The 17,549-nt window shown below is 42.7% G+C and overlaps 2 protein-coding genes and 1 pseudogene across 11 annotated transcripts in view; 2 read left to right on the top strand and 1 right to left on the bottom strand.

The window, feature by feature from the left end:
* The window catches only part of LOC133501220 (G patch domain-containing protein 8), a 49,820-nt gene that overhangs the window by 3,045 nt on the left and 29,226 nt on the right, over positions 1-17,549 (top strand). The window lies entirely within an intron of this gene.
* Positions 1-17,549, bottom strand: part of LOC133501221 (metalloreductase STEAP4-like) — an 89,945-nt gene that overhangs the window by 66,161 nt on the left and 6,235 nt on the right. For 2 of the 10 annotated variants that reach the window (XM_061820822.1, XM_061820823.1), the window contains exons 1-2: positions 13,877-14,100; positions 9,765-9,819 (exon numbers count right to left, since the gene is read on the bottom strand). Coding sequence is in view for 6 of the 10 variants with exons in the window: in XM_061820814.1 (XP_061676798.1) it covers positions 1,966-2,035; positions 9,765-9,819 (125 nt within the window). In the remaining 4 variants the exon portion in view is untranslated. Of the gene's footprint in view, positions 1-1,965; positions 2,041-9,764; positions 9,820-13,553; positions 13,839-13,876; positions 14,101-17,549 lie in introns of those variants that run through there. The other 8 variants (XM_061820817.1, XM_061820818.1, XM_061820815.1 and 5 more) reach the window with 8 other exon arrangements.
* LOC133501536 (5S ribosomal RNA) lies at positions 14,207-14,327 on the top strand (annotated as a pseudogene).

Below are 17,549 nucleotides of genomic sequence, written 5' to 3'. Positions count from 1 at the left end.
CTAAAGTGGAATGTGTTATGAGTTATTTTGGGGAGGAGTGCCTTGCCATCTGGCCCCACGTTGATTGTTTTGCAAGACAGCGGCGGATCGAACAGTTTCCCTGCTCCGCGGCTCGTTGCCAGCCTGACAACTTTTTAGAGAAGCCACAAGAGGTTCAGCACAACAGCGTTATGGCCCGTTGCAGGGCGAGGAGGAACTGGGGAGAAAATTTCACCGGTGAGCATCGCGCTGCTGTGGTCTTCGGCAGCCACAGTAGCGCGTTGTCCCACTGAATTTCAAAGGGGGGGAAATTGTCCTCGCAGCACGGCTTACGGTCTTTATGCCATCCGAGAAGCCGCTTCACGGCGGTCCGTAAGACCCGCTGCAACGTGGGTCGCTTTGAATTTTCCTCTCCCCGCTTAGGAGCCGAGAGAGAAGGTAGTTATTTGACTGACAGCTGAAAGTTCCGGAGAGGCGGGTTTTTCAACACATTCAGCAACAGCTGTTTGGTTGTGCTTTAAAAATATTAAAACATTGATGCACATACTGTGAATTATATTTAAATAGTCATGTATTTTCAATAAGACATCTGCAAAACATCTGCTTTATTTTTAGAAAACAATGTGGAACGTTTTTGCCTATTATGACTTTACAAGTAAGCTTAAGTGAATCATAATTTAAAAATCGGTAATTTGAAATAATGTTCTGTTTTTTTTAATAAAGGGATGAAAATTTTAAAATGTTATTTCATCCAATTAACCCCCCCCCCCCAAAAAAACTGACACTACAGCTTTATCAATTATTAAAATGATTGTTCGTTTTTATTTCCTAATCCTACCAACATAAAGTAGGTAGCAGTTGATTTCAATGATACCATTTAATGATTTATATAAATATATTAAATGAATATAGCTCACATTAGATATTAGTAGCCGGCATGGTGGCACAGCTGGAAAACATTGGCCTCACAGTTCTGAGTACCCGGGTTCGATTCCAGCCCTCCCTGTGTGGAGTTTGCATGTTCTCCCCGTGCCTGCGTGAGTTTCCTCCAGGTCCTCCGGTTTCCTCCCACATCCCAAAACATGCAACATTAATTGGACACTCTTAAATTGACCCTAGGTGTGATTTTGAGTCCGGCTGTTTGTCTCCATGTGCCTTGCGATTGGCTGGCAACCAGTTCAGGGTGTACCCCGCTTTCTACCCGTTGACACACGGGATAGGCTCCAGCCCTCCCTGTGACCCTTGTGAGGATAAGTGGCTAAGAAAATGGACGGATGGATAGATATAATGTTGTTCGACAACTGCTGCAGTTTCTCAGATTGCCTCTCGAAAACTAATTGCTCACCCCTGAACTCAACCATACTCCAGCGACCGTCTGACTGCAACACCCAATACACGGCGGACATACTGTATCATCGCCATGTAAGGTAGTGCTGACATATTTTGTGTATGAAATTCAAGTAAATTGTTGTTAGCAAAGTCTTAAGATAAGTTGCTTCAGTAAGGAGCTCATTTGCTCATTGTCCCCTCGGTTTAGGGTTAGGAACCCAACACTAAACTCCGCCTGAACTCTAACCCCTGCAAAACTTTGTCAGCAATAACACAAAATAATTATATCCAATGCAAAAACTACATCAACAATCCTGCATTAAAAAAAAAAAAGTATTGATTGGCATTGTCAGGAGTATTGATTTCACAATATGTTCATTAATGAGGTTGTAGTTTATAGTAGTTTCAACTCTCATATCGCCAAAATATCAAAATATTAGACACAGCTCTCATTATGGCGCATTTGTTCATGCATGCAGGCAGCCATTACTTCATTTTGACTTTATCGCGCTCAGAGAAAAAAAAAAAAAAAAGACGACTAGCAGTTACTTTGCGCAACATCTTTCTTGACAAACGTACATGTGTCGAATTGTCCCGCCTCAAATATTGATGCATGACACGCTGTATTAACTTTGCGTTTCATCTGTCTGCCTTCACCTCTTTGCCGGCTCTTTTGATGTCTCATCCGTCTGTTGCTGCGCTCCTTCGTCTCTTCCTCCGCACTCTTCTGTTCTGCACACGGGAAACAATCACGCGGCAGCCAATAAGATGTTGATCATGCGTCAAGGCACAAAACACGTTTCCAGCTGCTTATCTTCCCGTTTGGAACATAGAACCAGTATTTAACTATGGACTGCTTCCGGCAGGCTAATTTTTGGTGAGCTATCTGACCGAAAGTAAGTAATACACCGTAATTTAGTGAGTTAGTTAGCTGTGAAAAGTTTTTATAAACCCTCAGATACATCAAGTGACCTTCGACTGCCTCACAGTTCTTTGGTTGTGGGTTTCAATTTGCAGTCGGCCTTCCTGGTTGGAGTTTGCATGTCGGTTCATCACTATCCGAATCACACATCACACCTCGACGTTGACCAATAGGATTGCATATTGTTGATGGGCGCCTCGCCTCGCATGCTTGCTGTTGTCAAGATTTATACACGCCCACCAACAGAATTTTACCAAAGCTTTAGAGCATGATTCGACAGAGTACTGCCTTGTTTACATGAAAACATTAGTGCTAGCGCTAGCTTGCCAGGGTATGTAACATTATTCTGCTTGCTTTCAAGCCGTATTGTATTAAAAGTATGTGAACGTAGTTCAAGTTCTTCTTGAATGGACACCCCTCTCCTCCTCCTCCTACCATACTTTACCTCTTTTTATTGTTTCCCCAACCTAATACAATCCATTGTTGTCGCCACTATGGTATAACGGGTGTATCTGGTCACGTTGACCGGTGACACGTTTTCTGGTTCCGTCTCTCCGACAGGGCTTGATTTGCCGAGATAAAAGTCCAGGGGTCATAAAAGACGAGATATGGTGCTATTGGAATGAATGCCGTCAAGAGTCGTCACCATTTGCCTGAGATACGGCTAGATTTTATGGCAGTAGTCTGGCATATTGCAGTTGTGAAAGACCAAATTTGTCTTGTAGTCTGATGCAGGCATCATACATCTATCCAAAGCTGTCTTAAAAATCCATGGTCCTCAGTCAGAAAAGGGTGGCATACCCTCTCCAGGTCGGTGATGAAATCCTTCCCCAAGTGGAGGAGTTCAAGCATCTTGGGGTCTTATTCACGAGTGAGGGAAGAATGGAGCAGGAGATCGACAGACGGCTCGGTGCTGCGTCTGCTGTGCTGCAGACTTTGTATCAGTCCGTTGTGGTAAAGAGGGAGCTAAGACGAAAGGCAAAGCTCTAAATTTACCAGTCGATCTACGTTCCTACCCTCCCCTATGGGCACGAGCTGTGGGTCATTACCGAAAGAACAAGATCCCGGGTACAAGCGGCAATTCAATGTCTCGCCACTGCTCCTCCGAATTGAAGGGAGGCAGATGAGGTGGATGGGGCATATGATTCGGATGCCTCCCTGGTGAGGTGTTCCGGGCATGTCCCACCAGAAAAAGACACCAAGGAACGGCCCAGGACAAGCTGGAGAGACTATGTCACTCAGCTGCTTTGGGACCGCCTCGGGATCCCTCCGGAAGAAGTGGCTGGGAAAAGGGAAGTCTGGGTATCCCTGCTGAAGCTATTTCCCCCGTGAGCCGACTCGGAAAAGCAGGAGCTGATGGATAGATGGATGCATGTTTTAAAAATTACTTATAGATGCTCCTGTTATTTTGGGTAATGTTTTTCATTGGTATAATAGTCCGTCCATCTGCAACAAATGTCCCTGAAGTAAACATGGACAGTTGCTTCCGGGTGCCACAGATTGGGTCCAGGTAGCGCAAATATACTATCAATAATATTTTTTATTGCTTTGAAGCAGAAATATTTTATTCAACCAATTTTTGTGATTGACTTAGCCGATTTCTTTTCACAGCCGTATTTGCCTGTTCTGGAGGTGCTTCTGTGGAATTTTTCCAGGTACTTTGGCCTTCTTCTCATCTTCTAAAAACGTAGACGTTAGGGTCAGTGGAAGTGCAGTATTCAGCTCAGATAAAAGGGCTGTTTTGCTCATTGATGGGGGTTCTAATCCAGTGAGGAATGACAATGCTACAGCACAACATTTTAATGTGAAGCGGAATAATAAAAAAAAAAAAACATATTTGTTCCATAACAGCATTAGTCTGAATGCTTGATCATTAGCATTAGCGAAAGTGGGCCAAACACTTGATTGCTAAATACTGTGCTCGAGTGCGCGCATTTTCTTTTCTTTTAATTTCTCATGGGAATGGATTGAACCTGTAAAGTGACATAGTGCTGGATTTCAACATCCTTTTTGTTGTGCTCTTGTGTGAAATCTGCATCAATTGAATCCATAAAACCTGGTCAATATCACAACACTCTTCCCTCTGGCTCTATGGGGGGAAAAAATGGACTCAATGTTTTGCCTTTAAACACAGAAGTTGACGTTTTTCTTTGTAAGCATCTGACTATTTGATGTTCTCTGTAATATTTCACTTTCAGTAGTTTGCAGGCATCTAAATACTCCATGTAGTTTATTTAGTCAGTTAAATGTTTAATGATACTGCCGCAATGTCGCTTTTTCAGATTAACTTTAGAACGAAAGAAGCGGATGAGAATATTTATGCATGTGATGTGGCTCTTGCCTCCTCTGATTTGTAATTGAAGAACAAAGCAGTGCAACAGTTTCTTGGCATGGGGATGCTTTACTTAATTTAGCAGGAAGCACAAACAGGATGGATGATTATCACGGCGTAATGAGGCATCAAGCAACTATTTAGTGTGAGGTATCACTTAAGTGTTATTAATTCGTGAGGTGGAAGAGGTCTTCACTCCATTTGGAATTCTGCGCGAGCTACAGCTTGGGAGAGATAAACCCCGTGTCCGCATTGATAAAGATGAATCTACATGTGCAAATCTTCGCGAAGTTAGATAAAAAGTTGACTAAGCGGGTGTCAGGAAGGTCAGACAAATACACACGTTTCCATATTTATCCATGCGGACACAGCCCAATTTATGTACCTGTCAGAAGGATAAACATTCTTGTGGATGGTGGTTCAAATAGAATATCTTGTGTAAGCTAAAATATTGGGCCTTGGAGAGACATTTTTTTAGAGGTGAGCGGGAATTGTCCTTCGCACTGAAGAAGACAGACAAAAATATGATGAAATACAATATGGTTCAATTAATTAGTCAAACAGGACTAGATCCCTGAGTTCACATTAAATCTTAATTCTTACAATAAGATTTTGGAAAGTTGAATGCGTCTTATTTGTTCTGGAAAACTTGTTCGTATTCCAGCATGAATATTCTCTAGTGCACATGACAAAGTCTGACGAGTTTCGTGTGGGAAAAACCACACAATACACTTGTGGGATGGACGAGATCAGAGTTTGACCAAGCTATCCATCCATTCATTTTCTGAGCCGCTTATCCTCACAAGGTTTGTGGGAGTGCCGGAGCCTATTCCAGCGATCATCAGGCAGGAGGCACGGTACACCCTGAACTGTTTGCCAGCCAATCGCAGTTGACCAGGCGAAATTCTGATTTTCTTTTACCATGAAATTCTTTCAACTTATTCCACAAAGTCCACTGTCTTTATTTTATAGCTTTTTTTTTTTTTTGTTTAGGCTGGACTCTTTCATACATCTATCTGGATGTTTGATTTGTTTTTGTCCAATCAGATTTCAGTTTCTGTGTATTGCATTATAAATGTCATTTTCCCCAGGGCCTTCAGAATCACTACTGCTGGTCCAGGTAACTTTAACTATATTAGCAATTGGACTAACCAATCTGAACCAGATTTCAAATTCTCTTCTGGGCATTGGCGAGCTGGACCACAATAAAGTCGTCATTTTTCCATCCAATGGTTGGTTAGTCAGAGCTAGCCACGTTTGACCAGTAAAACATATTGGGAGCACTATGCACCCATTGATACATTTAATAATCAGCATCTCAAGTGAGTATCATGTATTATATTGAAATTATGTTTTATCTTATTTAATATCCTGATTCTGAATCTTTGCATTTCGCATATAGCATTGTATTGGTGGTTTCTATAAATGCTACATGATAGTAATAGTTCATTGGCTGATGAAGTTTGATTAAAAAAAACCCGCGGCTCAACACAGGCAATAATAATAATACACTGAATACACTTTGCTGGAGAATTTTTATCATCACAAATGCAATCCCTGTCCACTAGCACTGGGTTTTGTCATTGTTGTTTTGACATTTGCCTGAGACCAGTTTTTGTTTTGATGTTCCAACAATAGTGTTAGTCATGAAAACAAATCGCCTCCAAAAACAACATCTTAAAAGAGTTTTCCTTTTAAAAATGTTCCGTACAAAAAGAACCACAGATGGGATTCATCAGAACACTCTTGTCTGCTCATTGAGGAATCGACCAGTAAGGTGAGCGTGTTTCGATAAGCCTTCATCTTCCTCGACAACGTCCACCACACGTGCGTTGTCTCCCCGCAGGGCGCCTCGGTATGTCTACATTAGACATTACAGCGCATCAGTAATTATCCACTATGACAGGCCCTTCGGACATGGCTCAACTGTAGTCCTCCTAATTGCATTTGTGAGTAACATTCGCCGGTCTTTAAAATCTCATTGGCACCTCTTTTAGCTTTTATTGAGGACAGGAGGTGAGAGAAAGGAAACAAGAGGACAGAGGCGCAATGACTGGATGAATTTCTGCACATGTGCCTTTTGGAACGCTCCATCAGTAGAATATGATATAGCTTTGTCGCTGCATACTAAAAGGATCATCCGCTTTGATGTATATTTAACCGCCGTTGCAGAAAAAAAAAAACAGATGAATCGGCGCCTGGTGTCAGAATGAGTGCCAACGCGCCAGCATGTGTGCCTGTGTGCATTTGCACCCATGCAATCCGAAGCGGGAGCTGAACAGTATTTATGTAAATGCAATGGCGTTTCAACACGTGCCCTCAACAATTATCCTCGAAACAACAATTTAGCTGTGTAAAAAAATAAAATAAAATAAACCTGAGCATGTTGGAAAAGTGCGCACTACTTGGAAGAGACGGAGATGAGCCAATTGGTTCGATACTTTGCTCAAGGCTGAAAGCATAAATCTCTCTCATATTGAAATGAGACAAATAAGCACATATCAAAGATGGTTTTTGAAGTTTGGAGTGCTGGTTTGAAGCCTTGAGGGGGGAAAAAAAATATTGTCATTGCACAAGAAAGCCCAGGAATGAGAGGTATTGATTGACTCTTTTTAAACAGGATTACGCAAAAACTAAGCAGATTCTTTTCATGAAACTGAAACTAGGTTGGTCACATTCTATCCATTTTGTCAGCAGGGTGGAGCGACTTTCAGAGGGGCCACAAGTGGAGCCAAATACAGAGTTAGGAGGGCACTGCCCCGTCCCTCCTGCCCCCTCTGAGAACCGAGACGAGATTGTGCCATAGCAAACAGTGTAGCTTAGCCTCTGGGTATCAGACGTCATGGCTATCAATATGCTTTTTGGCGATATGTCTTCTTCTTTTCCTTTCGGCTTGTCCCGTTAGGGGTTGCCACAGCGTGTCATCTCTTTCCAGCTAAGCCTATCTTGTGCACCTTTCTTTCTAACACCCAAAGTCCTCATGTCCTCCCTCACCACATCCATCAACCCTCTCTTTGGTCTTCCTCTCGCTCTTTTGCCTGGCAGCTCCATCCTCAGCACCCTCCTACCAATAAACTCACTCTCTCGCCTCTGAACATGTCCAAACCATCTAAGTCTGCTCTCTCGAATCTTGTCTCCAAAACATCCAACTTTGGCTGTCCCTCTAATGAGCTCATTTCTAATCCTATCCAACCTGGTCACTCCCAGCGAGAACCTCAACATCTTCATTTCTGCCACCTCCATTTCTGCTTCCTGTTGCTTCTTCAGAGCCACCGTCTCTAATCCGTACATCATGGCCGGCCTCACTACTGTTTTATAGACTTTGCCCTTCATCCTAGCGGAGACTCTTCTGTCACTTAGAACACCAGACACCTTCCACCAACTGTTCCACCCTGCTTGGACCAGTTTCTTCATTTCCTTACCACACCCACCATTGCTCTGGATTGTTGACCCTAAATATTTGAAGTCGTCCACCCTCGCTATCTCTTCTCCCTGGAGCTTCACTCTTTCCCCACCGCCCTTCTCATTCACGCACTAATATTCTGTTTTACGTTCTGTTTCTAATCTTCATTCCTCTCCTTTCCAGTGAATGCCTCCATCTTTCTAATTGTTCCTCCACCTGCTCCCTACTATCAATGCATATCACAATATCATCTGCGAACATCAAGGTCCAAGGGGATTCCAGTCTAACCTCATCTGTCAGCCTATCCATTACTACCGCAAACATGGCCGGCCTCACCACTGTTTTATAAACTTTGCCCTTCATCCTGGCGGAGACTCTTCTGTCACATAGAACACCAGACACCTTCCGCCAACTGTTCCACCCATTTAAAACCGCATTTAAAAATAGCATATATTACATATATTGCACGTGTTTATTGAATCACATGGTATCTATGTCCACTCACATACACACACGATATTATTTTGGGATTTATTTATTTTTTTTTGCTGTTTTTAACGCCCATTTCCAGCACCGTGAGGCAAATTAATCTTACTTAAATGTTCGACAAATGACCACAACCGAGTGAATTATTAAACAGCCACTTGGTCACAAGACATATTTTTCTCCAGTTGTTTTGAAATGAATTATACATGATCTCCATTTATCACCTCTGTCAGCTTGTCACCGAAGGCATTGTTTACCTCCGCTTTCGTATTTAGTGGCGGGACTTAGAAGCAGATTACACTTCAGGGTTGAATTTAAACGGTTTTACACACGGTTGAAATGAAATAAAAGCAGCCATTGAGTCGTTTCTTGCGCACCAGAAAGGTTGTTATTGAATCGAGGCCTCTAAGGCTGCAGTCACTCAAGATCACAAAGACACACACCCACGTACGTACACAGCAAAGCACAACAATCTGGAACTGGGCAGGTGAGTACTGAATACTTAAGTGGTGTGTGATTGGCTCATTCCTGCTGACCACTGCAAAGCGCCCTTGCTGATCACCGCTTATGTCCTCCATCACACTCAATGTGACCACGTGTGTGTGTGTGTGTGTAAGGGAGAACTGTGGATAATTGGAACGGATGGCTGACTCGGGACAAAGCAAAAGAGGAGGGAGGGAGGGAACGAGACGCTCGGCATTGATTTTAACACTCTCTCAAGCTCTTTATTGACATTTCATTTAGCTAATGAATTCATTAGCGCTTCTTAGCATAATAACCTCCACTTGATAGCCAGGATGGCTCCCCCGAGGAAATACGCCATGTTTACTCTACGGGCCTTCGCCATTTTCTTTTCCAAACTCAATCTGCGCTTTCTTTGATTTGATGTTCTCCCCAGTGCCCAACCCCCCCGTCTCTTCGTTTTTACACATTCAACCACCGTATGTTTACAAACTACGAAACAGAACCACCGGGGGCAGGAGACACAACATGCCATTCACGAGGAGTGCTTTCCGGTTTGCGTTGCGCTTTGACCCTTTGCTCATCTACTAGATGGCAAAGTTATTTATTTACTTTGCTGAGCGATGACTCACCCGCACACGTCTTATTGACCTTTGACCTGCTGTTTACCGATGAACACACATGCGCAGAAAGCCTAAACTTACACGACTTGAAAGACCATTTGAGCCTTGTGATAAATTATTTCTCCTACCGCAGGGAGGGCAGCGCATGATATAAAAGGAGGGCAGGAGCGGTGACAGCACACAGTATGCGATCAGATTGGATGCACGGCAATTTTGAGCGTAGCGTACCTTAAAATGAACGCAGACGGGTGGTTTTCTCCTCTTGCTCCCTTGGAACTGTTCCCTAAAATAACACAGAGAGAAAATATAGTTTATTGTCAGTCTGGGGGGCAAATAAAGTTGTGAGTTTATAAGGAAAAAGGAAAAAAAAACAACAACGTGATATCAAAGTTTTATGGGCACTCAAAAGGCACCTTCGCTCCAGGCCATTAATTTCGGACCCCTCCTTGGTCATTTTACTTGCGCCTTCAAGTCGCACCGTGTTGCTCCGGGAGAACTTACTTTATTGTTTTATTGTTGTTATTTTACTTTAATTTCAGCTTATTTCTCTCATATGTTTGGCCCTACGTGAATTAATGCTGCGGAAACACTTTAACCTCCCCACAGGGATCCGTTAAGTTCTCATAACATATTCATTGAACTTGTATGATCATAGACAACCCTCTATAATGCAATCATTGTCACTTTTTAACGTTGCAATTACATTGTAATATCTGTATCAATGTCGTGCAAAAAAATTATTCCTTCAAAGACTGCAATTTTTTTAGTCAACAAATTATGTCCAATGTAAAAATTTAATGACATGTTTTCGATTAAACAACAATAATACGCTTGTGCCCAAAAGCAAGTAATTATATTTGGATTGAAGGATTATCCTTTTGATAAAGTGGCAACATGCAATGTTTGTAATGAAAAGAAGAGATACAACTATGACGTCTAACGTCATCCTTCACAATAAAAGCCGTAGACAGCTTTAGCTAACCAGATAGCTGGTGAAGCAATAACAATAACTTTTTGGGGATCATTAAAAATCATTTGTGAATGTGTTAATACAGTAAAAAGTGCAAGTACAGCTACAGAGTGCAAAGTGGCTAATATGAGGATATGTATTGTGACATAACAAAATTGCTGAGGACTTAACCCAACTAATGGCTTGACTTACTTCATTTTTCTTTTTTTTTTTTTTTTCCCCCCTTAACCTTCAACCGCAAGCAACACGGCCCAAAAACTGAAAAACGAAAAACAGCGACTGACCCGGCCAATCGTGAAAAATATACGTGTTGTCAGTCACGTTTGGCCCTCGCACTTATAAAAAAAGTCTGTCACGGAAAAACTGACACCCCCGGCGTTCCTATTGGAAAACAATTTTAAGGTGGCACATACACGAGTAGCAGCTGTTTTGTTTAATTTGTTTGAAACACGGACAACATGGGGTGATCGAAAAGGAAGTTGCCTCGCCGCTGTAACCACCTTGTAATAATATGAATAAATGAAATGTGCAGGAAATAAAAAGTTAGGGTGAGAATACTTTTTCCAAGTGTCAGCTATTGATTCACAAATACTGTTATTGTTATTGTTAATGTTATTTTCTTTTGTCATTCTCATAGTAGTTATGGAACACTGTAGCGTAATTTCTGGACTATAATCCGCGACTTTTGTCACACGCTTTCAACCCTGCGGCTTTAGCAACGATACGGCTAATTTATGCACTTTTTTCTAACGGCCGCCAGGGGGACTCAAGCAGAAAAGGTAAGAGTGAGACACGTGTCGAGGAAGACGCAAGTTTAAGCTAACTTCTTTTGCGTGAATAAAATTACCATGAACAGACCCTCATCATGGAAAATCTAAGAAGAAATGGTTATGACGCAGCTTTCAAGTTAAAAGCAATCAAGATGGCTGATAAAGAAGGAAACAGAGCTGCTGCACGTAAACTTGACAGAAATGAATTGATGGTGAGACGGAGGAAACGGCAGCGAGAAGAACTGGAGCAATGTACAAAGACGAAAAAAGCTTTCACCTTGCAACAGAGTTGCTGCTGTGTTACTGCCGTGTCTAAGTGACTTTTATCGGTATGTTTTTTTACCCAGCCCTGTTAGTGCTGTGTTACTGCCCTATTTCTGCTGTGTTACTGCCACGTCACAGGATAGAAAAGCTAAGGTATATTATTAAAACGGAATACTCTGTGTACCGTCTTTCTTTCTAAATATCTCATGTTTCAATGTGGGCACATGTGGCTTACACACAGGTGCAGCTTATGCATGTACAAAATCGTTTTTTCCTTTAAAAATGTACTGGGTGAGACTTATAATCAGGTGCATCTTATAGTCAGAAATTACGGTACTTGTTTCCTACAGATCTGCATTTTCCCTTGTTGGTTTGTCAGTAGCTCTCCACCTCAATGTGGTTTCTATGTGACTGCTAGGCAGTTGTAGTACTGTGTGATCTTCTCTCTCAATTCTGAGCTACCTCGAACGCAAACTTTCTCTCTCTCTCTCTCTCTCTCTCTCTCTCTCTCTCTCTGCGTTACACAATATATACAGCGCTTACTCATGTGGGGTTCATTTGGTCTTTTCATAAGCGAGGAGTGTGGTTTAGACCTCAATAAAATTAAAGTGAATTGAATATTTCAGAGGCTGTTGGCTCCATTCATATGAGTCGTGTATTTCCATAAAAGAGACTCTTCACTCTTAATCCATTAATACATACTTTGTGAATTTGTAAATAGAGTTTAAGTATTGTAAAAGAAAATCACTATATCTACTGTAAACAGTTTATTGGTGTGACTTGGCAAATTGGCGGTGGCAGGTGGCTTTGTACACAATTTTTATTGTGAAAGTTGCTTCCCATTTCGACAAGCTCTTGAATCTTTCTTATTCCCCTTCTAAAAGTCAAATATATTTAAATATTCTATTTAAAATCTCTATTTGCTGCATTATACTTTATTTGTTTGGTGTGTAAACAGTGGCAGGTAGCTATAACCTTTAAATGGTTAAATGGTCGACGATCGGCCAGTAATGAAAACTAGTTTCCAAACCCCCACCACGCTGCACGAAAACTCAGTCGGTTTGGGTCCCAAAAAATAAAAATTGGGGTGGGGGGTTCGTGGGGAACTTATAGGTGGCTACAGGCAAGACATTAGATCGGGTAAAGATCAGAAACGTGCAAAATTGCACAGACCCAGCAGATGTCCTGCCTCAGTTTGCACATTACCGCTATACAGATGTTTGCATTTGTGGTCATTAGTGATCCCAGCATCAGATAATTATCTGGAGTCACACCACCACATTACAAACACGCACTCTTATGCAGTTAACGTGTGTTTCATAATCACAAAGCGCGTGGCGAACCATCTGGAACAGCAGCTGAGGTTCAAAGTGAAGACAATCAAGGATCTAATCAACAAACAACCGCCCCCACCCTCAAAAAACCCTCACAGGTACAGATGTAGGACAGAGCTAGAGTATGTTTTGTACTCAGCAAAATGTTTTGTGGTAAAACGGGAGTCACCAACCTCTGCGAGGAACAGTACTTCGTGGGTATTGCTTAATGCGAAGGGTCCCAACTTTTAATACACACTTTTGAAATAGAAAAATTCTCAAAATTACCTTAAAATAAGTGTGAATAGAAGTTTCTTTTGGCTTGTCCCGTTAGGGGTCGCCACAGCGTGTCATCTCAGATGAACGCTCATATTTGTTTGGCACAGTTTTTATGCCGAATGCCGTTCCTGACGCAACCCCTCTTGGGGAGACCTTAAAATAAGTGTGAATATTAATAAATAATGATATTTGTATATCTCACTGGTGTCAAAATCACGGCCCAGTCGCTACATGCGTCCCACCCAAGCATTTTATTTCCCCCACAAAAGTGAATCATGTGTGTCAACTTCCATGATTCTTGCTGAAATGCTGAAATTAAATCACAAGACAAAATGTTCTTCAAATAAACCACAACAAAACTGAGACAATTGTTTTTGCTGTAAAGAAAAGCATATTTTTGTTAGTAAATACTTGGACTCACTAGCTTTAAAAACTACAGACCAAGTCTGAAACCTTGGTGTTCCGACCAGTCACTCATCAATTTGTTGGGTATATGAGGCTGGACCCAAATGCAGGACTCAGAGGCAGTGACATGATGTTGAGGGAGGGTTTAATCCAGGCAAGGGTCATGCGCAGGTAAGCAGTCCAAAAAAAAGACAGAGGCACAAAAACACGAGGCAACAGGCAAGGTCCAAAAACATGAAAATGTGGTCGAATTACTTTCAGGCAAAAAACAAGACTTGACTTAGCTGTGGTGGCACAATAACGCTAGGCTAATAGATAACAGGAGGCTTGTATACTCACACAGACTACTGCAGTTTCAAACACAACAAACTGGCAACTGAGAATGACAAACTGGCCTAATTAGTCTCAAAACGGTGCAGGTGTGGAGCTGCTGCAGAAGGCAGCTCCGCCCAGGGCAGCGGCTTGGCCGTGCCCCTGACAATACTGTTGTAATGTGTATGTTGTCATAACGGCCCTGAGGGAAAGCATAAACTCGCAATGTGGCATGAGACAAAAATCAGTTTGACACCCCTTGTATGTGACGACATCATGTTTATGATTTCTCAGGGGAGGAAACAAATACATGTCGATATGCAACAATTTATTTCCATCAATGTCTCCAAATGTTTGGCTTACGACCATGCTACCCTGAGAACGCCCGATTTCGTCAGATCTCGGAAGCTTAGTGGGTTTGGCCCTGGTTAGTACTCGGATGGGAGACCGCATGGAGGGAGACCAGGTGCTGTAAGCTTCTCATCCATCAATTTTCTTCACCGCTTATCCTCACGAGGGTAGCGGGGAGTGCTGGAGCCTATCTCAGCTGTCAACGGGCAGGAGGCAGGGTACACCCTGAACTGGTTGGCAGCCAATCGGAGGGCACATAGAGACCAACAGTCACACTCGCAATCAGTGTCCAATTAATGTTGCATGTTTTTGGAATGTGGGAGGAAACCGGAGTGCACGGAGGAAACCCACGCAGGCACGGGGAGACCATGTACACTCCACACAGGCGGGTCCGGGATTGAACTCGGCACCTCAGAACTGTGAGGCAAACGCTGTACCAGCTGGGCCACCATGCCGCCTACACTAAGTACCACCTTGATAAATACTTACTAGATTTCCAAGTACCAGCATCATGACCAGGCACATGCACAGATGTATCACAAGTGGTGCTCCAGCACCTGGCCTTTACCTTGTGTGTGGAAATTATCCATCTGCTGGAGCTGTTTTATTTTTATTTTTTTTGGTTTGTTTGTTTCAATTCATCAATGTTTTAAATTGCAACAATATCAAAAAAATATGTTCTGTTATTAAATTCCGCAGTATTTGAGTTTCTGTGAGATTCCACCATCCCCATCGTCATGCCTCGTAAGCTTGTCTCCCTGGCTAAATGCAGAGGGGTTGCGTCAGGAAGGGCATCCGGTGTAAAACTGTGCCAAACAAATACGCGTGCATCTAAGATGACGTGCTGCGGCGACCCCCTGACGGGACAAGCTGAAAGGAAAAGAAGAATGTCTCCAAATCTATACAATTTCAAAAGATGAATTCTACAAGATTCCTAGGAAATTACAATGTCCCATCACTGGTGAAGTATTTTTTAGAAAAGGTCCTCAGGCTACTTGTGCGGTCCTTGTCAGTCATCTAAAAAAAACGTTGCCCGCGGGCTCTATTTTGGTGACCCTCTTCTTCCTCCGGCCATTTCTCATTCCTCTATTCCTCCGGCACGTTCATTTTTCAGCAGCGCAACCTTGGACTTCGAATGTGTGCGAGCGTCGGGTAAGCATATGTTGGGAGTCGGTACGTGTGTTTTGTGCGCTGGAAATGCCGTAATATTGCCGAGGCAAGCCGGCGATAAAAAAAAAAAAAAAATCCTTTGAGGAATTTGCCCTTCAATAATTTTGCTTTTTTCTTGGTGCTTGATTCTGCTTTTACGTGAATGTATGGATTGATAACTATACACTATGTATGAATGGATTCGAGGATACACGTTACAGTACAGCTGTACTTGTGCATTAGCAGGTATTCCCTTTTTGCACCTGTGCGCTCAAAGGCCGGTAGTATGTGCATTTTTACGACAGCCGGGGTTAAGAGCAGCTCTGACAAATTAATTATCTGTCCTATGGGGTGGGGTGGGCTGGGGAGGGGGGGTGGGGGACGATAGACTGAGAGAGGGAGAAGCTGTGAACCGGCACCTTCTGGTTAAGCACAAGCCAACAAATTATTCCAGTCCAAGAGAGACCAAGGGGCTCCCTCAGAATAAAGCAACTTGGAATTCATCCTCAGTTTGATCCTTAGATCTGTTTTTTTTTTTTTTTTGCCCCCCTCCCACAAACACACAATTCATGTTCAGCTTTTTGAAAGTAACTAGCTGAAAAAAAGATGTGCAGGCATTTTTTTTTTTTTTTTTCGCATTTGCACATCAAAGAGTTCAGAAGAATTGTGAGTGGTGTGAGTAAAAGTCGCATCTCCCGAAAAACTGATGGCATAAGATCAAGACTGGCTTTGCTATGGATCTTTTTGGCGCGGCTGGATGCCACGCGACACTAATCCGGAATGCTGTAGTTCAAAACCCGACTGAAAAGAAGCTGAAATATCATTCGAAATATAGCATGGACCGTCCAAATTGGCTTATAGACTTAAAAGTCATTCGCTGAAAAAATGAAAAATCTATCTGGAGGTGTGAGTTGAAGAAAAAAAAATGGGATCGTTTCATTTCTAATGGTGGCACGAAAACTTAATTCCTTGTCAGGATTCCTTTTGGATTTTGATTGCCCCATCCATCCATCCATCCATCCGTCCATCCATTTCCTTCGCCACTTATCCCCACAAGGGTCACGGGGAGTGCTGGAGGATATCCCAGCTGTTAACGAGCAGGAAGCGAGGTACACCCCGAAATGGTTCCCAGCCAATCGCAGGGCACATCCAGACAAACAGCCGCACTCAAAATCACACCTAGGGGCAATTTAGAGTGTCCAATTAATGTTGCATGTTTTTGGGTATGTGGGAGGAAACCAGAGCGCACAGAGAAAACCAATGCAGGGATTGAATCCGGGACCTCAGAACTGTGAGGCCAACGCTTTACAGCTGCGCCACCAGATTTTGTAATACTTTTAAATATTTATATGACCAGTGATTACCAAGTGTACGGCGTCTCTCGCACAAGGTCAGCCGGGATAGGCTCCTGTTACTTGCAAACCCTCAAACAGGACAAGTAGTATCAACAAAAACAACAACAACAAAACAAAAACAAAAACAAAAAAAATCAAAAATTATTAACTTTACTGGAAGTCAAGGTCTGCCAAAGCCCTCTCAACCTTGACCTTTCCCCTCACCCCCATCTCAGATCGACTGGCGAGAAAGGGTCAAAGTCGGGGTGAAGGATTGATAGACGAAAAGGCCCTCACTGAACCGTCACGTCATGAAATCTTAACCTGTGAAGAAACTACGTGCGTCTGAAACATAACTCCTGCCAAGAATAGCGATCACTGTATACGGGACATATAGGCTCCTAGTTATATTAAAATGGCCAACAGTGTGTGCATGTGCATGCACGCCTGCCTGCATGTATGTATACATGGTGCCTGACAAGTTTTATTTGTTCCTTGAGCCAGTTTGAAATGCAAAACATTTCTATCTCAGGTCATCTTTCCTCCTTAATACCAACACAAATGGCAATAATTCTTTGTAGCATCCACTCCAAAAAGTTTTAAATGTTTTGAATGAGTAACTGACGGTGTAGTGATACACTTTCCTTACTTTGGTGCAGGCAGCGTCGGTTAGCACTAACGCCAGCACCGCGCTAACGCTGACAGGGCCGGTTAAAATAAAACTGACCTGTAAATATCACTGACACACACCAGTAACACACCAGCCACACGCTAGCACAACGCGAGAGCAGCGCTAACAGGGATGGGAAAACTCACTTCCTCGGCAAATATATTCCACCGGTCTCATTCTTCCCTTTTCTGCTCGA

Source organism: Syngnathoides biaculeatus, chromosome 5, assembly GCF_019802595.1.
Source record: "Syngnathoides biaculeatus isolate LvHL_M chromosome 5, ASM1980259v1, whole genome shotgun sequence".
Classification (NCBI taxonomy): domain Eukaryota; kingdom Metazoa; phylum Chordata; class Actinopteri; order Syngnathiformes; family Syngnathidae; genus Syngnathoides; species Syngnathoides biaculeatus.
The sequence above is the reverse complement of the archived record's forward strand: the minus strand, read 5'-3'. Positions and strand labels throughout refer to the sequence as shown.